This window comes from Sylvia atricapilla, chromosome 5 (assembly GCF_009819655.1).
Source record: "Sylvia atricapilla isolate bSylAtr1 chromosome 5, bSylAtr1.pri, whole genome shotgun sequence".
Taxonomy (NCBI): Eukaryota; Metazoa; Chordata; class Aves; order Passeriformes; family Sylviidae; genus Sylvia; species Sylvia atricapilla.
The window spans coordinates 44,817,479-44,837,589 of record NC_089144.1 but is presented as its reverse complement, the minus strand read 5'-3'; the positions used below and the strand labels follow the sequence as shown (position 1 = coordinate 44,837,589).

General features: G+C 39.4%; 1 protein-coding gene and 1 non-coding gene across 2 annotated transcripts; one reads left to right on the top strand and one right to left on the bottom strand.

Moving 5' to 3' along the window:
• Nucleotides 1-4,857: 4,857 nt before the first annotated feature.
• TRNAD-GUC (transfer RNA aspartic acid (anticodon GUC)) lies at nucleotides 4,858-4,929 on the bottom strand. Its single transcript has one exon. It is a non-coding gene; the product is annotated as a tRNA-Asp (tRNA).
• Nucleotides 4,930-5,138: 209 nt separating this feature from the next.
• On the top strand, nucleotides 5,139-20,010 carry LTA4H (leukotriene A4 hydrolase). Its single transcript, XM_066319306.1, has 19 exons — nucleotides 5,139-5,351; nucleotides 6,280-6,410; nucleotides 8,529-8,649; nucleotides 9,115-9,183; nucleotides 9,865-9,969; nucleotides 12,257-12,309; nucleotides 12,939-13,011; nucleotides 13,311-13,451; nucleotides 13,673-13,696; nucleotides 14,645-14,715; nucleotides 14,829-14,940; nucleotides 15,776-15,920; nucleotides 15,998-16,101; nucleotides 16,444-16,514; nucleotides 16,747-16,801; nucleotides 17,629-17,724; nucleotides 18,258-18,340; nucleotides 19,051-19,155; nucleotides 19,483-20,010. The coding sequence occupies exons 1-19, from the start codon at nucleotides 5,205-5,207 to the stop codon at nucleotides 19,601-19,603; spliced, it is 1,827 nt and encodes a 608-aa protein (XP_066175403.1). The 5' UTR covers nucleotides 5,139-5,204; the 3' UTR covers nucleotides 19,604-20,010.
• Nucleotides 20,011-20,111: the final 101 nt, after the last annotated feature.

Sequence of the window (20,111 nt, the reverse complement as noted above, 5' to 3'; positions counted from 1 at the left end):
AGATATTTAGCATCAAATTAGAAGAAGAGTTAACTGTGCATCATCCAGATTTTTGAGTTTGGGGTAGGAATTGTCCTTATTTGAACCAGTCATGATGGCACCGAGGCTGCCATATCTCCATGCATAGTTAAATAACATCCTCTGGAGAAAAAAATATACTGCACACCCTGAACAGATAAAAAGGAATTGTGCCGTAACTGAATAGAAATATATAGAAATATAAATATAGTCAGTTCAAGTAGCAGTTTTGAAGTTAGTTACTTAAAAGGTGTATTCTAAAGTCATAGGTTAATGTTATCCAACGTGTATTGTGATTTTTGGATGCTCTCCTTTTGAAATTATATGAGAGAATCTGAACATCAGAGCTCTCTAGTAGCTTAAACATATCCTACAAAACATAACCTAAAAGCAGAGGCTAATTTTTCTGGTGATGTAATCTGTGTGCATGTCTAGCAACATGGAAATTATATCTAACAGACCATCGGGCAGATAGAGATAGAATTGTATGAAGTGTTTGTTCACTTCTACAAAGAAGACAGCACTGAGGAACTGTCCTGCTTAAAAAAAAAAAAAAAAAAAAAAAAAAAAAAAAGACATTCTCAAGTAGTATAAAAAATAAATAAATGGAGAATAAACTACTACTAAGATATTACTTTAAAATATTTTCCATTTATATGTCCCAGGAAACTGGATCCATTAATGTACATATACGTTCATATCATGTACAAAACAGAACAGTTCCTTGTACATCATTATGCTCAAGTATTAAGTGCTCTAGGTGTTAAGAGCTACTGGAGAAAAAGTGGACATCCCATTTACCCTTCTTATAAGCAAATGTGGAAAGATGCCAAGCTAGTCTGGAGGAGCCATAAAACCACAGTGCATAGGGGTTGAGTGTCTGATGGTGGCCTGGGTACTTTTTACTTGACAGGTAGGTCAGCATCCCATCTAGTATAAACTGTTGTTCCAGTGACCCAAGTGAAGCTGTAGGAACATGCATCACTTTAATGCCCAGACCTGTGTAAAGGTGTTGGAAAATCTCAATGCAAGGACTCAATTGCCAGCTCCTTGGTGGCATTCTGTGTTCACAGACCCACGTCCTGCTCTGTTAGTGTGCCAAGGGCTGCTCCTTGGGGGTACTGGGGCCAATGCTGCCACCAGCAGGGGCACAGCCCACAGCACCTGCACATGGTGAGTGAGGCAGGGATGGCAAAAGAGACTGGGGACAGCCATGACCCAGCTGTCATCCTTACACAGCTCTTTTCCCAGGAGCTGATACAAGGCTGGCACCATCACAGATCTGGCCAGGGAAGCTGGCAGCCAGACTGCTCAGTGGAGAGGGAAGACTGCAGAGCAAATTGAGGTCCTTGGGGCCAAAAGTTTGTGGATACTAATGATGCCAAGCCAAAACTTCTCCAATGAAGATTAAATTCTTTTACATTGCTTACCTTACTTACATGATCCTCCGGTTCACTCTGTGCAGGGATCAGAAGCAAACAGCAGGTACTGTTGCAACTTCTGATGGGCCAAGATTTTCCTCTTATCTTAGCAGCCAAAAGGTTTCACACTGAGAGTCTCTGTAGAAGAATCAAGGTGGAGTAAAGGGCTTGTATCCTCCTAAATTGATGGTTCATCATGTTTACACTGGAAGTCCTGACATGCAAGAAAGCTTGTGAACAATTTGTCATTGTCTATTACTGCTATTACCCCTTGATGAGCATTTACAGTGACATTTTCTAATCTATTCTACCTCATCTCCCTACTTACTGATTAGTTTACTTCCAAGTGATATGCAATTAATATGTTATTAAGTTTGAGAAGGGATCCTATCTTCTTTTCCTTGTCCTTAGAGTAATCACCAATATAAAACAAACTTCCAAGATATTCAGTTCTCCTAAGTTTGTGTTTCACCATTACTAACGACAAAAAGTATTTTTAAACATTTTCAATCAATATTTTGCTTTTCAAAAATCACCTTGTCAAAGGTTAGTTGAAATATTTGGCAGAGTTAAGGGCACAGAAAATGCAAAATGCACTTAGTTAAATACACATATGAATACAACTCTCAGAGGACAGAATACATGAAATTACACAGTCCACAGGGCTTCAACACACTTTAGAACAGATGCTTTAGCAAGATGGCATTAATATGCTTCTGCTGACACTCCAGCCCACACCTCCCCACAGTGTTGCTTTGTTGCCAGCCTATGAATTCAGCAAGACTGGAACTGGTAATTTACTCTCCAACCTGCTCTTGTCTTGCTGGTTAGGCCACAGACCAGCCATAATACTGGCTCTCCATGAGCTTGTGATAAATTGATGGTGATTAAACACACACATGATGGCAAGCTAAGTGGGAGGATTAGAAGCATCAAAAGACATGAAGGCTAAAGCTGTGTGTGGATAATTAAAAAGGCATTTTAAAAAGAAATCTGGGCAAGAATTCTACTGTCAGTACTGAATTGTTTGCGCCTCCAGATTTCATTAGTGCTCATTCAAATTGAGCTTCTGCAAACAACTGCAGAAATCTCCCAGCCAAGTGATCCCTCACCTTGTGCCTCCTGTGCACTTTGCCCATGAGGAAGCCATCCTGAACTAGAATTCAATTAGAATTCTCAGGAAGGTCTGAAACGTGTGGGGAGCTGTGTCTGGGCCCACTGGCATTCCAGCTGTCCTGACTCCACATTGCCAGCTGGGGAATAACAGCAGCATGGGGTGTGTGAGAGGGATGTGGTAACACGGGAGAAGAGAAAGAGGTTGAGCTGACCTGGATGACTTAAGTGAGAACAAAGTACCCTGCAGGTGGAGAGAGGCTTGTAAAACCCTGCTCAGTGCCCTGAGCTCCTTGTTCCTCTTCCTTTCACCTTTGCCCATGCACCAAAGAGAATGCCTTTCTGGGACTTTAGAAGCTGTATGTTTACAGCAAAACTTTGTCTCCTGGGTAGTGGCTTGAGCCCTGTGAAAGCTAAATCTGAAAATAAAAACCATGACTAAGCAGGTATGAAAGTGCTTACAAGACTCTTTTTTTATTACTAAAAACACTGTCAGCAGAGTTCTGTTTTGAATTAATTGCTTTTCTTATCCCTTATTGTTTTATGACAGATGAAATTGCCTGACTGAATGCCAACACGCATGAACTACGAAATGGCTCTTGCATCTGATTTTATGGTCTGGCCTCTGTTTTGAAATAAACTGCCTACTAAACAAAATAAGTTCCTTTGATTTTCTGATGACATATTTATGTGGATTTTGAGAAAGGGAAGTGAGAGTGGCAGGAAATTCAGAAATCACGAAAAGAAAAATGTTATGGTTATTTTTTTTCTCCCTTCTATAATACAGACCTACTGAAACTCCTTCCTTGTCCTGACCTAGTTTGGGTGGGCATGTGGCTGTAGTCTAGGTGTTTATATAAAACTCCAGGGTGTCACTGTGGATGGTGTTCACATTCCCTCTTCCTCATGTGCTTCTCCTATTGCCATCTCAGATTCATATGTAGATGGGACAGCTGGGGCAGTGGGGTGCCCTCGAGAGGCCCATGGGATTTACCATCAGCTGATAAGCACATGGAAACCATCTCTTGGTCTTGCACAGTACATCAAGCCTAGCATTCCTCTGTGCCCTCAGTTCCCCACAGCTCCTGGTGTACTGCTCCCATGGCTGTGCACACTTGGGCTGAAGGTGTGCTGCTTCAGAAACCAATTTCTGAGGGTGAAAGCGGTTAGATTCTGCATTTGCCATTACAGTGTCCACGGTTTCCAGCAGTACTGCGTTAAGAGCAATTGCCCTTTGTTGCTAAACTTTTCTGCCAAGTTGCCTCTTACCTCTTACTACACAGAGAAAATGTCTCTTGTGTATGTTCTCGCTTGAGTGCTTGCTGGTGGTTGAGTGGCTGATGCAAGGTTGCTCATAGTACAGAACTGTTTGCTTTCAGTGTGTAGTTCAGGGCATCAAATTAGTTTCACTGAAACTGTCTGAGTGCACAAAGCCAGGGCCAGAGAGATGCTCACCACCCTTCAGCTCTGAACACCAGGCCCGTGCGTCCTGCACCCCTCACAGCTGAGTGTCTTGGCCTTTTGCTCTTGCTCCTAATTCCTTACTCCTTTTATGTGCAATTGGCTATGGAGCTATTACCTGGCTTGGACAAAGAGAAATTTGGGTGATTGTATTTACTGCTCAGCATCTGGTGACCTCCCAGGTCACCAGAGGAGACCTCTTTTAGGATCTTTGTGCTGAACTGTGTAATAAGTAAATAACCAAATGTGTGGCAAAAGTATTAAAAAAAAGCATTTTCTGTGATACTAAGTAAAGGTAAACAGGGATGCTGGAGTCTCACAACTGTTCTGCAAGCTTCTCTTAGCTAGTGCACATATGTGCTCTGGCCAGCAACCAGTGAAGCCTCGAGACTTTCCGATCACTGAAGTTGTCACATGGAGGACAAAAATGTCAGCAAGCCAAGACACGGCCTCCGACCTTCCACCTTCCCTCTTCTGTGCCTGTTTGACCTGTCCCTCTTCCCACTGTTTCTGACTCAGGTAAGGCTGGGTTAGGATTTTCCCATCTCGGTTTAAGAAAAAGGGTGAATGTTTTGGAAGGTTTAACCCCTTTGTTGAGCTGTTTGAGCCATTAAAGCATGAAAATACTTTCCCTGTGCCTGCTCTCTGTTCTGCAGCTGATCTTGTGAGACCCAGCAGCTACCCCACATCTAGGCGGCCAGACTCGGATGGGTTTTGTCTGTTCTTCCTGTTTCAGAGTCGCAACGCCTTTCCTGCGGCTGTCTGGGAACAGCTTTGATTTCCCAAAAATAATAGATTTTCACTCTGGCGTAGAGGCATGTAGGAAGATATGAAAAGATTGTACCTCCCCGTCGGGGAATCGAACCCCGGTCTCCCGCGTGACAGGCGGGGATACTTACCACTATACTAACGAGGAATTGTACGTTAGCTGAGCTGTCAGGACAGCCCACATTCTCTTCAGTCGCACGAACCCGGTGGGGGCCAACGTGAGCCAATCATGTTTCCCGGGTCACGTGTCCCGCCTCTCTCGCAATGCACTACGGGTTCTGTAGTTCTCGCGCTCTTTCCCCGCCCTCTCCGTTCGGGGGGCGGCACTACACCTCCCAGGGGCCTCCCCTACCCTCCCCGCAGCAGGCTCTGCGCTGCCCGCGGTGGCACGGTCGGGCAGGGCGGGCGGACGGCGTGTGAGCGATGGCGGATCCGAGCTCGTTCGCCTCTCCCTCGTGCTGCCTCACGCGGCACCTCCACCTGCGCTGCCGCGCGGACTTCGGCGCGCGGACGCTGCGGGGCACGGCCGCCCTCACCGCGCGCGCGGAGCGCGAGGCGCTGCGCTGCCTGGTAACCGGGGCGGGGGGGCGAGGGGACCGTGAGGGGCGAGCCCGGGGCCCGCGCCGCCGCCGCCTTCCCTCTCCCACATCTTCCCCTCCGCCGTCGTCCCGCTCCTTCTTTCCCTCCCTGCCGCCGCCCGGCCCTCCGCGGACCCGCCGCCCCTGCCTGCTGCTGGGCTGGAGCCCGACAGCGCCTCGCAGCCCCCGGTTCCCGCTTAGCCGCCCAGAGCCGCCGCGGCGCGCGAGGGAAGGGCAGGACTGTGTCTCTTCCCTTTAAAAGGCGAAGAGCATGCTGCCGAAAAATGGGAATAAATCACCGGGATTTTAGATTTAGGGCTTTTTCATCTCTGTCTTTCGTAATGTCAGCTTCTTTCTCTGTTATCTCTGCAAATAAACGTATCAACCTCTTAAGCTTTACGTTGAATCCGAAGTTCGGGGGTTGTGGGCTTTTCTCATGCTGACTGCATAAAATTCTTTTGTGGTTGGCCCTGATTTTTTTAGGAAAAAAGCCAAGTCCTGTTAGTAATAAAGAGTAATTACTCACATGTGCTAAAAATGAGTAAATACGCTATTTGATTTATCTTCCATTGTATGAAGGTCTGGATTTGCGGTGGTGTGGTCCAGGATGGAAGCCTTAGCAGGGCTTTTGTACCATTCTCCTCACTGCACAGCAGTACTGTGGAGTTGTTACCTTTGTAGTTTTTCTTAATCAACTCACTTCTATGGTTAGAAGTTGGTCTTCTTCCTCTTTCCCCTGCAGCTTTCCCATTTCAGTGCTGCTCTCTTAAAATGCTGATTCCCGGTGGTCAACACAGTCAGCTTTTCTGGTTTTACTTAGAAAAAGCTTTTTCCTTCAGAGAGCTTTGTGTTTTAGATTTCATGGTACTGCATTTATTATTACACTATTTAACTAGTATGCAATATGTTTTTTATCACAGGTCCTGGATACAAGAGATGTACAGGTATTTAAAGTGACTGTAAATGGACAGGATGCACAATTTGCTTTTGGAGAAAAGCACAGTTTCAAGGGGACCCCCCTAGAAATCACATTTCCAAATGAACTAAGAAGGTACACCCTTTTACCTGTTCCTTTGGGTGGTTCTCAAAATGCACTTGTCTGCTTGTCTGCCTGTAGGGTTGTTGAGTAAAGCTTGCAGAGGGACTAACAAATTAGAGTATTGCATTCGTTTGATATGATCTTGTAGACTAATGTCATATTTGGCTTTCATTAGTCAAAACTTTGGGAATGTTTGTACCTGTCCCCAGGCCTTGTATCATGTACTAAATTACTTACTAAACTGAGTAGCAAAATGATGTGTAATGTATCACAATTTTTCCAGTAATATTGTTTCTGCTTTAGCTACTTGGTTGAGCATCGTTACAGTGTAGAGCACATGGCGCTTTAGCCCATGTTGGATCTTTTTTTATACAAGGGCTGATTCTGCATTTCTCTAGAACTTCAGGTTACCAATATGATTAGATAGAAGCATGTTTTCAAATAATCGAAGTTTTATTTTGTTGACTACACTAAGTCCAAGTCCCTGAAAACTGGAACTTGAGTTTTGGTAGCATGATGGAGAGTGAACTAGCCGTGGTCTGTCTCTTAAGGTGCATTAATTAAAAATGTGTTGCCAAATTACATTATGTTTTTTGGCAGTTTGCTCTGTATGTTGTAACTCAGTGGTATCTCAGTTCTCCATGGTGCCAAAGCGGAAAGCTGTGATTGCATAAGGAAGTTTCCTTGTTTGAATACAATTGAATGTTAAGTTGCTTCTTACTTCTTTGGTTTTTAGAACTTGTTGCTACCTCTTAAAACTCTTTCAGTTTAGTCTGGTTTCCAAGCTTTTTTTTTTTTTCCTTTTAATGTTGTACTCTGAATTGGTGCAAGTAAAAAACCACAAATAATGAGGAAGAGAAAGGAATGTTATAAAATAGCTGCCTCTGGAGGAACACTTCTGGCCTTTTATGAAATTGGAGAAGTTAAATACTTGAGCAAACAGGCCACATCAGAAATATAGGCCTGTTTCCTTTGTTTGATTTTCGGCCGCCCTTTTTTTTTTTTTTTTTTTTTTTTTATGTGCTAAATTCCCTGGTAACGAGAGAAAAAAAAAAAAAAAAAAAAGAGGTATGGCTTGTGACCATAAGAATTCATGCTCTTTTGTGAGACATAGTCCCCCATGTAACTATCAAAAAACAGCGATAGGAAAGGGTGGGAGTTACAGCTGAAAGTCTGGTTGTTCAGAAAGCAATGTCCCTTGTGGTAATACTAGTTATTTTCTCTTTGTTTGTAATACGTACTTTGGAATACTGGTTATAAACCAGATGTGTACACCTGGTCAACTTATCTAGTGTCTAACTCCTCTGATTAGCTGAAGTTTGTTCTGATTTATGGTTGGATTGTTTATTCCCATAGTTGCATGTATAATCTGGAACTTTCTGAGATCAGAAGCAAGTACTTCCATGTGCTTTTGGTGTCAGTGATGGTTAAGATATGTTTTTAATAAATGAGAGTATGACTGTGTCAGGTTTATGTGTGTTCTCTTGTTAGCAAACTGATGCTTGTCTCACACATAACTGCTAGTTTTTACTTGACACAGGTTCTGAAACCCTGAATAAAATCTGAATGTTATTTATTTTTCTTGTTAACCCCTACTGTTAATAGGAATTTCCTGTAATTACTGATAATTTTCAGGGTATTTCTTTTTTCTTAAGAATAATACTTGCAGAACATTAACATCAGATGCAAAATCTAATTTTTTATCTGCAGAATACTTATTCTATGTTATTCAGTCTATGTACAGTTTTGCATTTTTTGTTTGTGTATTGTATTGAGTATTGGGTTATTACACTTACATGTACAAAGTTACTTAGCTGTGACAAAACTATATGCATATAGTTGGCCGAAATAGTTTAAAGAAAAGGTCAGTGCTCTCCTTGAAGAGAGAAGAGGAAAGGTTTCTGGTTAGTAAAAACAATAATAAAAGTGCCTTGGGATGTAAAAATTGAAATAAACTAGCCATTTTTAATATTATAATTGAAAGGGAATCATTGCTTTTAATATGTTGGTTGTTCTTGTTTTTAATGCTTTTGAGACAGTGCTGCAGACCTATTTTCCAGACGTCTTTGCAGAGGAATTTCAGCGTGATCAGGATTTGTGTCAAAACAGTCTGTGTTCTTTATTATACAGGGGACAAGAAGCAATTGTTGAAATCTCTTTTGAAAGCTCTCCACAGTCTTCAGCTCTCCAGTGGTTTACTCCAGAGCAAACCTCTGGAAAGAAACACCCATTTCTCTTCAGCCAGTGCCAGGTGGAGTTCATTTTTTCCAAACTTTTTTGCCATACCACTGTAATTTCCCTTGGTTTCTAAAGAACTGGAGAGGAGGGCTTGAAAGGGAAAGAACAGTAGTCTGTAACTTTCAGTTGTGTGTGTCAGAGGTCCTAAATGCAAACACATAATGTCAGGGCATTGTTGGGATTTTATTATATGTTCATAGTTTGGTAGTTCTAGAACTGCTTTACCCACTCCAGTATTCTTGCTGAAGAACATAGTCTTTCACAACTAATACATGTGTCTATTGATCTGCCTTACCTGCTAATGTTCCTTTTACAAAGGCCTGTAAGCTCTAAGTGATAGAAATATTGGTTTGTAGATAATGAATTCTCTGGAGAAGCTGTACAGACTTCCACTATAGTGTATTAATTGACTTATTTCTGGTCCTCTGCATTAGAAAGACTGTTTTATCTTTTTTTCTTTTCCTTTCTCCCTCTCTAGGCTACCCACTGCAGAGCCATTTTTCCATGCCAAGACACACCTGCTGTGAAACTAACCTACTATGCAGAGGTAGATGAACCTAGTCATGTGTCTTAACTGAAGACAATTGCTGCCATGGGTGAATTTATATTGGCCAGGGTGTTTTGGTAGCTGTCAGCGTGTAGCTTGATACAAAAACAGAATATTGACTTCTAGCTTGATGTGAGAGGAAAGAACTGCTGATCTTTCCTGTGGCAGTTCTCTAACTTTACCATTTCCTTTTTGTATGTATCCACTCTTTTGTCATTGATATGTATCTATTTCCAAAGGGAAATAAAAATGCAGTAGTAAGAAATACGCTGTAAAATCAGGAGAAGCTGACAGTAAGACAGCAAGGAGTGCTGTAAAGTAAAAAATGCCTGAAATGGGTATCATGTATGCCTTAAGTAATATATTCTGGTATATAGTTAGGGGGTATTTGCAGTCCTGGTGTAAATAGTTTTAAGGAAGCAAAAGGAAGATGTTCACTGCAGCATTACAATTCAGTTGTCAGAAGAAAGTGAGCCTTTTAACTTCAGTCGGAGGTACTCCTCTGATTAATTCAACATTGCCAGTCTTCGAGACAATATTTTCCATATGCCTCGTGTTCTACTTGACAGAGATGACCTAAGAACAGAACAAATCTGGGCTACTCTTTGTCACCAACTGCTTGTAGCATGGAGTGTAGTGCTGAGTGCCAGCTCCGTTGCTGATGGTTGGGTGCCCTTTCAGATATCCGTGCCGAAGGAGCTGGTGGCGCTGATGAGCGCGAATCGCGACGGAGAGGCGCCTGACCCAGAGGACAGCACTCGCAAGATCTACCGCTTCAGCCAGAACGTAAGTGCTCTGGGCTGGGAAACGGCTGCACCAGTCTCCCTCCTGACCTCAGCCCAGCTCACAGCTGCCTCAGCTGTGCCTGCAGGGCACCGGTATATCACGTGACTCACCAGGGTCTTTGCCATTCTAGAGCTCCAGCTCTGAGAAGACAGCCAGTAAGTGCTGGTCGTGTTTACTGGTCTTTTTTTGGCATTCCCAGAAAAGCCAAGTTTGAGTTTTGAAAACATTTCAATACTCAGAACTAGTCCTGTCAAAACCCTTTCTGTCTGCACTGATTCTTGGAAAATAGTGCAAATGCAAATAATATAGGAGCAAGTTTTGGAAAACAGACCCCGCATATTTTAAGCTCACCAAGATCTAAGCAGCAAAACTCAACATCACAACTAATTTTTACCTTGAAGTTGGGCAAATTATGACAACAGAATTAAGTTGTTTTTTGGTTTTTTTTTTTTTGAATGTGAAAACTTTGGTTTCTATGGAAAATATCTCCAGTCAATTAAAGACTATTCTTCTCTGGAAATTTTAATTAGTGGTACAGCTGGTCCAATGATTCCACTGCTCATAAAGCAGCAGCCTTGGTTTACTCTTCTGGCACTTTTGTTCTTGCAGGTTTTTGGGTTACGGTTCTGGTGTTTATGGGCTCTTTTGGTAAGCCCAGTTCATTTTGCTGAACAAGCAGATAAAATTAACATGAGATCTGGGCTGTTGAGACTGAATGATTGCTAAGAGGGATAGGATGATGTGATTGGATGAGAGGAGAGGAACCTCCTCTGAACTGCAGCAGCTCTAGGGTTTGATTTGGCTGCTGCAGGAAAACTGAGAGGGGAAAAACAGTTCCCTTATGTGTGAGCTCATCAGTAGGCAGTGCTCTGCCCTCTCTGTGGAGCCAAAACATTTGCCACTCTCAGTCTAGTACAGAAGACTTCTATGTTCTGTGTAATCCAGAGCTGAATGTTATCTAGGAATACACTGTTGATAAGCATAATGGACCTCAACTAGAAATAGCATTTAGTGTAATTGAAATTACACTACACTTTCTGATATAGAAAACCATTGTGTTTTTTAAAAAAGACATGTTTTTCTTTAAAAAACAAGGCATTAAGCACAGACCACATAATGAAGAAAGACAAGCGCATGAATATGAACACACACACCATCTGATGTACCAGACCATGACACTGATTTGTTAGAAGAGGTGCCTGTTTCCTTAGATGAAAGAGGGAAATGCATCAAGCTCTTGGATATGTATGTGAGCTTACCTAAAACTACTTTTTCTGGTCCTGTACAGCCAGGCTGGAAATAAGGGTAGTAGAGAGCAACCTCTGTAAAAACAAGTCTACAGCCCAACAGTCATTGACATTTGAATTTCAAAAGGTCAAAATAGCAAATTGGACATCAAAATGTGGGGCTGTATTGATAGTCTTTTTAATAACTCATCTATAACATAAGTCAGTGAAGTTTGGTCTTTTCAGGAATGTGTTCTGTGGGTTAATAGGTAAAATTTAAACATATATGACCATATGGGTGTTTTAATAAGCAATATTTAAATGGTTTCTGGATAATGGAATAAAATTTTCTGAAATTTTGTCTCAAACTAATTAGGATTTAAAGTCTTTCTTATTTCTTATTCTTTAGTCAGATAAAGTGGAACTTTTATAGGAGTGGCTGTACTATCCCCTTTTCTTTCCAGAGCACTTGGAGAAAGTAGTTCTCTATAAGGGTACTTCAGTTATGAGCTTTTTCATTAAAATAACAAATATTTAGAGTTTATTTTAATTCCAAACATGGAAATCAAATATATGCATTTTTATTTTTCCTGAGTCTTTTGTCTTTCATGGTTTTATACCCATAAATATTCTTGTTTACTTCATTAAAGCTCGTCCTGCATCTTTCTGTGTGATGAAACTGCTCTTTATCTGAGCAGTATCTCTTAACTTCTCCTTCCATAAAATTTAGTGGAACTGAAATGAATATGGAAAACTGACTTTCTTTTGAAGAGAAATCAAACCAGCAGGAATTTTGTATGCAGTTTTTTTCAAGCAGAGGTGATACTTACAGTTTTGTGGGTTTTGCCTGAAACATCTGTGAAGCAAGTACATCCTGTAGATAAAGGACTATCATGTGGGGAGAAGGAACAATATTTTTGAAAAAACAATGCCTGCCTTTAAGGCAGGAAACTATGGAAGAAAGTGTCTTTATTTACATGCCTTTGTTCTTCTCTGAGTCAGTAGTCTGATAACTGACATTAAAAATAAGATTTCTTTATTTTTCTCATGTTTTCCACTAGGTTCCCATACCTTGTTACTTGTTTGCTTTAGTGGTTGGAGCTTTAGAAAGTAGGTGAGTGAATCTGTACAATGTATAAATGTTGTCAACCATAATAAATCTTCATAGTTTTTTAAAAATTTGTTTCTCGGTCCTATTTCTAGTTTTAAAGGGTCTTAGATGTTCAATTAACCTGTTTATTTGTATCAAACTGCATGTATCTTGATTTCCTCTTGAATAATTTTTTAGATTTTGTTAATTAGAGAAGCAGCATAGAGTTTGGACCTGGAAAAGCCCTTAGTGGTTACAATTTAGCACAGGGAATAGATCTTTCTCAGGTAACAGATAAGCCTTGTCATGTACAAAAGGCAGAAAATTATTGCTTCGGCTTCATTTCTCATTGGCACAGGGTTCTGTTAATCTAGGCCACAATAATGCTTTTATATTAGGGCTTGATAGCATTTAAAAATCTGTAAGAGGTTTTTCTGGTTTTTTGTGCTGAACAATGCATGCATGTTGTTTTGTTTTCTAAGGCTTTGCTTCAGCAATAGGGAGGAAAAGCAGACAAAGATTCTATAATGAGTTTCCTTTGCAATGTGGGTTATTTAAGAGCAGAGTTACACGTGCTTGTCTGTGTTAGTTTCCCATAGAATTACTTCTGGTTCGTACTGTCTTATTGACATTTATTTTTAAACTTTCAACAGAAAGATTGGCCCAAGGACACTGGTGTGGGCTGAAAAGGAGCTAGTGGATAAATCAGCCTATGAATTTTCTGAGGTGAGTAATTAACAACAAAAAACAATGTTGTAAGATAACTATTTCACACAGTATTGGAAAAGAAACTACAGTTCACTCTTTTGTTCATCTTTAGTTCTCCTTTCTCTTCTTCCCATCCCACAAAATGCTGCTATTCTATTGCAGTACAAACTTAGTACTGAAAATACAGTCCCATACTTGTTTTACATGTGGGACTTGCCAAGGTGAAAGAGAATGAAATATGGGATCAATAGCTTATTATTTATTCAGTGTTTGTAGTCAGAAATCTTCTTAGAAACTAATGTGAACTCTTGTTTCAGGCCGAAGCTATGCTGAAAGCAGCAGAAGATTTGGCAGGCCCTTATGTGTGGGGACAGTATGATTTGTTAGTCTTACCACCTTCTTTTCCTTATGGTGGTATGGAGAATCCTTGTCTCACTTTTGTAACTCCAACTCTACTGGTAAGTATAGCAGTGATAAAAGTCAGCTTTTCCTTGGGGCTTGCTTATCAATTAGGTGATGGATATTAATGCACAAATTGGATTAGTCTTCTTCCTAGAAAAACCTGTAAACCTTCCTGTCTCCTTTGGAGTTAGGAATCGTACAAGAAACTGCATGAAGTGATCTATTTTGATGTTGACTTGAACCTAACAACTAACTTGTTTTTGCTTCTTCTTTTTAGGCAGGTGATCAATCTCTATCAAACGTAAGTCAAAAATAGGTTCATCTCTTCAAGTAGAACAAAATTTGAAGTTGTATCTGAATTCCTTTATAATAAATACATGAAAACTTGTTCTCTTTTCATTGGGGAAATTAAATGTTAAGGCAGTAACTCAAGAACTCCTATAAAAGTGAGTGATACTTTTAAGTAAACTCTGTAAAACTGGAGGCATATCTATTTTGGATGGATAGATAGAAATAACATGGGTGCCTGTATACATAGGGGGCTGACTGAGGTTAGCTACTCCTACTCTTTTCTCATCCTGTTAAACCACAATAGCTGTGTATAGATATGTTTAAAAATCATAACTAAATTTGTCTCATTGAAGTTGTTAGGAGATAACTTCTTCCTCTGTGGGTCTGTGCACTAGAACTCATATACAAATTCCTTCAAAGTGGAAATAATGAGTACAATTTGAGTAAATCCTTTTTTGTTCTGCAAAATTGAATACTCTGAATGCAATTTTAGTGCCTATGTCTTTTTACTGGACTGATGTACTGCTAAACTTGAAAAAAAAATAGATTGTCTTAAACCAAGAATACTTAAATGTTTGACATGGATACTTTTTATTGTATCATGCACTGCAGAAGTTGCTTAGGTGGGAGAGCAGTCCTATTCCATCACTTGGTATTCTGTATTCTGAAATGTGGTTTCATAAACGAGTTACCTACACCAAGCTGCCAGAGGATTTCTTTTTTATCAGTATGGCTCCATGACATGCAGGCTGGACATTGAAAATTGTTTCTGTCAGCTAGGGTAGTGTTGGTCCTCTGCTTAAAATTTATACAGGTAGGTCTGCAGAACTGTATATGCTAACTGACTTTGTGAACATAACATAGTAAATGAGATCCCATCAACATTTTCTTTTTTCTGTTGGGATTTGTTGTTTTTTTCCAGAGGAGTCTAAATAGTAGACCTGTTTTTGTGTTATAGGTTATTGCACATGAAATCTCTCATAGCTGGACAGGAAACTTGGTAACCAACAAAACATGGGAGCATTTTTGGTGGGTATGATGTTCAGTGCAATGCAAATCATATTTTAAATTTAATCAGTAAAGAGCCTGACTAAATTCATTTTGCCATCGTACCAGTGCTGACTTCATCAATGTCTTTCCAGGCTGAATGAGGGTCATACTGTATATCTGGAACGCAGGATTGGTGGTCGGTTGTTTGGTGAGCAGTTCAGGCACTTTCAGGCCCTAGGAGGTTGGCGAGAGCTGCAGAATACGGTAAATAGTTTTAAAGTTACCATACGTGTTTCTCACAAATAACGTTTGTCTAGTCAGCTTTCCTAATGCTTTCTTATTAGAGGATGAACAACTTTAATTCCAAGGTGTATGATTGCTACCCAAGGTAATAGCTTAATATACTCAGATTAGATAAAGCTTATTGAATGGTTTTAAGCTTTTCTGTAAGGATGAACATCTTTACAGCATCTTCTGGTTGTTCTGGGTGCGGCTAAATTGCAGTATTACCTGTTAGCATACTGGTAAGCAGCTGAAAGTTTAACAAAATTATCTGCAACTATGACAATTAGAATTTCCAGTGCCTCATGCATGCAACTGATTTCTTACTGTCCTAGAGGGTTGTTTAGTTTTATGTTTTGCTAGCATGGTCAATCTTTAGTTTTCAGATTTTTAGTCTGTGATATCTTACTAGTTCCCTGAGCAGCCTGAAGTCTGTTCTGCTCATATCCAGAGGTGAAGTTTTGCTGGCATTTCTCCTTCTGTCAACAGAGGTTTTAAATTCAAAGGCTTAATGATGTAGTTCAAATAATTTGTTAATAAGGGGATAAATATAGCCAGACTAATAGGTGCTCATGGTTATGACAGACATGATAGTAATTAACTGCTTTGAGACAACTGGAGCACAGAGTGGTTGATTCTAAATTTCAGTAATCTAAGGTTTGTGCAGATTCAGAACTTCAGGAAAAAGGAGGAGAATGCTTTGAAATGTAGCTGTCTCAGTTTTGGATGGTTTGTACTCATTTATAAATAGAATTAGTACAGATATGCAGGGGTGCCAGTTTTCCTAGATTAATGCATTCTTGTGTCTTTGACACAGATAAATACTCTTGGAGATAAAAATCCTGTAACTAACTTGGTTATTAATCTGGATGAAGTAGATCCTGATGTTGCCTATTCATCCGTGCCGTATGAGAAAGGCTTTGCTTTGCTTTTTTACCTTGAACAGCTCCTTGGAGGACCAGGTAATCTTTAGTCAGATTTTCTATATTTTTGTTTTCCATCTTAATTTCAAACACTAAAACATTTTCTTTTTTGTTAGATATCTTCATTGGCTTCTTGAAGGCTTATGTTCAGCAGTTTGCTTATAAGAGCATTGTAACTGAGGACTGGAAGAATTTCTTGTACTCCTACTTCAAGGATAAGGTTGGATAATATTTAAAACTGATTGCTTGAAAACTTTTAAATTATATGAAAGTATGGCTTAGGTCACAACTTATTTAAACACCAGTTCTTTATATTCCTTTTCTTTATTTCAAGAACTTAATATGGTGTAATCTGGCATCTTAAGAAGATGGGTTTGCATGATGATGTTATAGAGGAAGATGCTTTGTTTTGAAGTAATCTGTGTTACTAAATGGAGGAATGTTATCAAATAAAACAAAGAAATAGAACAAATAAAAAGATTGAAACTAAATTTTGTTTTATTAAAAAAAAAAGTCTTAAAGCCACATTTAAAATTTAATAAGGCTTTGTCCTGTTTTGTAGGTAGATATCCTTGATAAAGTTGACTGGAACTCATGGTTTCATGCTCCAGGAATGCCACCAGTGAAGCCTACGTAAGCTGCACCCTTCTGTAGTTCGTCTTTTCCTTCTCCAGATTGCATGTAGTTTTCCTAACAGTCATGAAGCAGTTTGTAAACAGGATGAAAGTCTTATAAATGTTTTATTGGAAAATGCTGTAGTACTATGTAGGTGTATATAGCAGTAAAAATAGTCACTGTTAATGTTTTCAGTCTTTTATTCTGTGGTTATGTCATTATGTGAACCTTTGTTTTTAATATTTGGCAGGTATGATATGACACTATCAAATGCTTGTGTTGCCTTGAGCCAAAGATGGATCCAAGTGAGTGGTTAAAGAATGCTGAAGTGTCTCTATCTTGAAAAGCTAATTCTTTTTGTCACACAAAGTGAGGCATTCTTTTCTGAAATCTCTCATTTGTTGAGAATGTGTGTATTTATAGTCACAGTATGGCAGCCAGGGATTTTGCATTTCCTAGACTAGACCTTCATTGTAGAGTCAGGGGATCAGCTGGAACTTCTGTCTGTGAAGTGCAGTCCGTATTTTAACAAGGCACAGAGCCAGCTTGTTGTTATACATAGTTAGTAACCAAATGGAAAATACTCTTTTTGAAACCCTGATATTATGGCTTGATTTAAAAACAAATGCCAGGGTACCTCTGCATTACTGATTATATTGTATTAGCAGTAGTTCCTCTATGGTACACTGGAGTTAGTATGCGTTTCCCATCAAAAACTGGTACATAAATTATATTAATTAATACCACATGATTTTCTCCTAGTTTGAAGAATAAAAGTCATCATACCTTCCTTTTATTACCTCTGTGGCTTTTCACTGCACTTCCATCATATCCTTTAACTTTCTTCATCTGAATCTTACTTTTTATAAAAAAAGTATTTGATTTTTCACTTAACTAACAGAAAGACAGTGGAGATAAAAAGATTAGTGAAGAGAAAATAAATGAAGAATACAAACATCAGACAGCAGCTTAAGTCCCTCTCTTCCCCTTTTTGTAACATTGTGCACAGATACAAATCAGTATCTTCTTTAAGTGAAATGGCTCAACAGTAAGTGTGGATGTCAAAACAGGAAATTACACTTGATTGTATTTTGAAATACCTATTAAAAATTAAGTAACTGTTTTCTTTTAGGCAAAAGAAAGTGATTTGGGGTCATTCAGCTCAGCAGACCTGAAAGAAATGTCGTCTCATCAGTTAATTGAGTTCCTGGCGCTGTTGCTTCTGGAGGTAAATGCACACCTGAGATGACTTGATTCTGGTTTCAAAAAAGCAGACGCAGAAGCTCTACTGTGCTTTGAAATCAAGTTACTCTTTTAAGTTTTGCTAAATTAATCTGCCTTCACCATGCATAGTTTTTGGAGCCTTCACCCTTGCCTCCCTTATTATGTCTGTATCCTCAGCTGATGAACAACATACAAAGTATTTTGGATTGAAAGCTGAAAACAAAACCATGAGATGCTCGAATCAATCTGTATTGGATGTTACAGACTATAGCTTATTTATAGCAAATAAGCTATAAATAAAATTGAACAAAAATACTTTGTTTTGAATGTTTAAATAGTACAGAATGTGGGAATTAGGTAATATTTATTCCTTGCCCCTTATCATACACTAAAAAGATTAAAGGAACAAATAAAATACTTGTCATGGTAGGACTTCAGTTTCTTTGTAGCATCAATCTTCTTGAATAACTCTGTTTATTATTGAAATGTCTGGGGGCCTTCCTCTGGCTCATTCTGACTGTGCAATTTCTTTTTCAGGCACCTCTTCCATTGTCACATGTCCAACGCATGCAGGAAGTATATGACTTCAATGCTATAAACAACTCTGAAATAAGATTCAGGTTTGTTCTAGTAGGGGCACTTCTAAAATGTTAAATGTTTTCATAAAACAAGGTGTCCTGCTTCCTCTGAGACATCCTGTTTTACAGAACTGGGCAGAGCTTGGGTTTGGGGTTTTTGTTGTTGTGGTTTTGTAAATGCATGTGCAGGCATCACGCTTACCAGTGTGGTATCCTGTTATTCATGAACTGGGTAAATACAGTCTAGTAGAGGAACTCAGTGGTAAGCTGTTCTTTATTTTAATCTGTCATGCTAGCAAAGGAACCTGATGACCTGGTAGTGAAGTATTTTAAACATGTTGTATGAATTCTACTTCTTGTAACAAGATGCAAAATAAGTACATGCAAGTAGCCAGTGACATTTCGTTTGGTTGGTTGTTTTATCCATTGGTCAAATGGGACAAGTGCTGTATAATTCAGACCTGAGTGATGCAACTGGACACTATTGTAATATAAAAAAAATACATAGCTGCAGAAAATAATCCTCCATTTTGGAGGAACTTGGCTGCAATTTCTTCCAATTGTACAAAAAAGTTGTTGTTTGTCATGTGCTAGTCAAACACTAAATATTTTATGTTGAACTTAGCTAGAATCTCATTTCCATGATGACACAGCAGTGCTCAAAGCATTTATGGGAACAGAATTGTTAGGTAACCAACCACCACACTACCGCAAGTGAAATTATAAGTGCAAATTTTTTCTTCCACCTCCAGATGGCTGCGCCTCTGTATTCGGTCCAAGTGGGAAGAAGCTATTCCTCTGGCTTTAAAAATGGCAACAGATCAAGGCAGGATGAAGTTTACTCGACCATTGTTCAGGTAAAAGTGATCTCCAAATTGCAGAAGCTCATGCTGTTGGCATTTCTAGTATAATGGAATGTATAATACATGTATAATAAATACTTGAAATGCATTTATTGTACATGCTGAGGTGGCATACTACAGAATTTTCTGAATACTGTGAACAAGCTTATCTTCAGAGGTGCTTTCCACTTGCTGACATTTTTTTGCATAGAAGAAAGCTTAGTCCCAGGATGTACCTTAAAGCAAGGCTTTTGAAGGAAAAGTAAAACCTTAGTAAAATCCCTGTTGTATTATTTTCCTGGATTCTTGTAATGGTGCCTTGCCCCACTCCTTCTTTTACAGGGACCTTTACAGTTTTGACAAGAGTCGAGATCTGGCTGTCAAGACGTTTCTGGAGCATAGAGCCTCTATGCACCCCGTCACTTCAATGCTTGTGGGCAAAGACTTGAAGCAGGACCAGTGACAAATGTACTGATTTCTTTGAGATTGTTGTGTTGCTGAAAGAAGAGACTGATTGCCCAAACCATTGATATGCGTGCTTGGTTATGCCATAAAATGCTCTGCTGCTTTGGTACTTAAGTAATTTAAAATTAATTTTCCAAATCAAGTTCACTACTTTCTATTTTGCATTTCTAACTAAAGCAGCAAAATTTCTACATCTCTGGAATTGAGAGAATGTTTTCTTTACAAGCAATTTTTAGAATACACAGAAACTGTTCTGAGATGTGGTCATTTGTCAGATAGAATTGAAGAACTTGGAAAATTAATTGGTAGATGGTATGGCTCTTTGTGCACAGCATTCTTTTCCATAGCACAGTGGTTGAAACTTCAAATACCTAAAGACTAAAAAATAAATCTTTTCATTCCCTACTTGTCTGTATTTTCTGTGTATTGATCTATACAAAAAGCTTTGATCTAATAGTTTTGTTCTATTTATTCTTCTTTGTTGTGGGAGAATATTTTATTATGAG

Coding starts and splice junctions, on each gene's coding strand:
- LTA4H (XM_066319306.1), top strand. CDS start 5,205: ATGGCGGATCCGAGCTCGTTCGCCTCTCCCTCGTGCTGCCTCACGCGG. Junction 17,725..18,257: donor TGGCGCTGTTGCTTCTGGAG/GTAAATGCACAC, acceptor TTTCTTTTTCAG/GCACCTCTTCCATTGTCACA. Junction 19,156..19,482: donor TTTACTCGACCATTGTTCAG/GTAAAAGTGATC, acceptor CTTCTTTTACAG/GGACCTTTACAGTTTTGACA.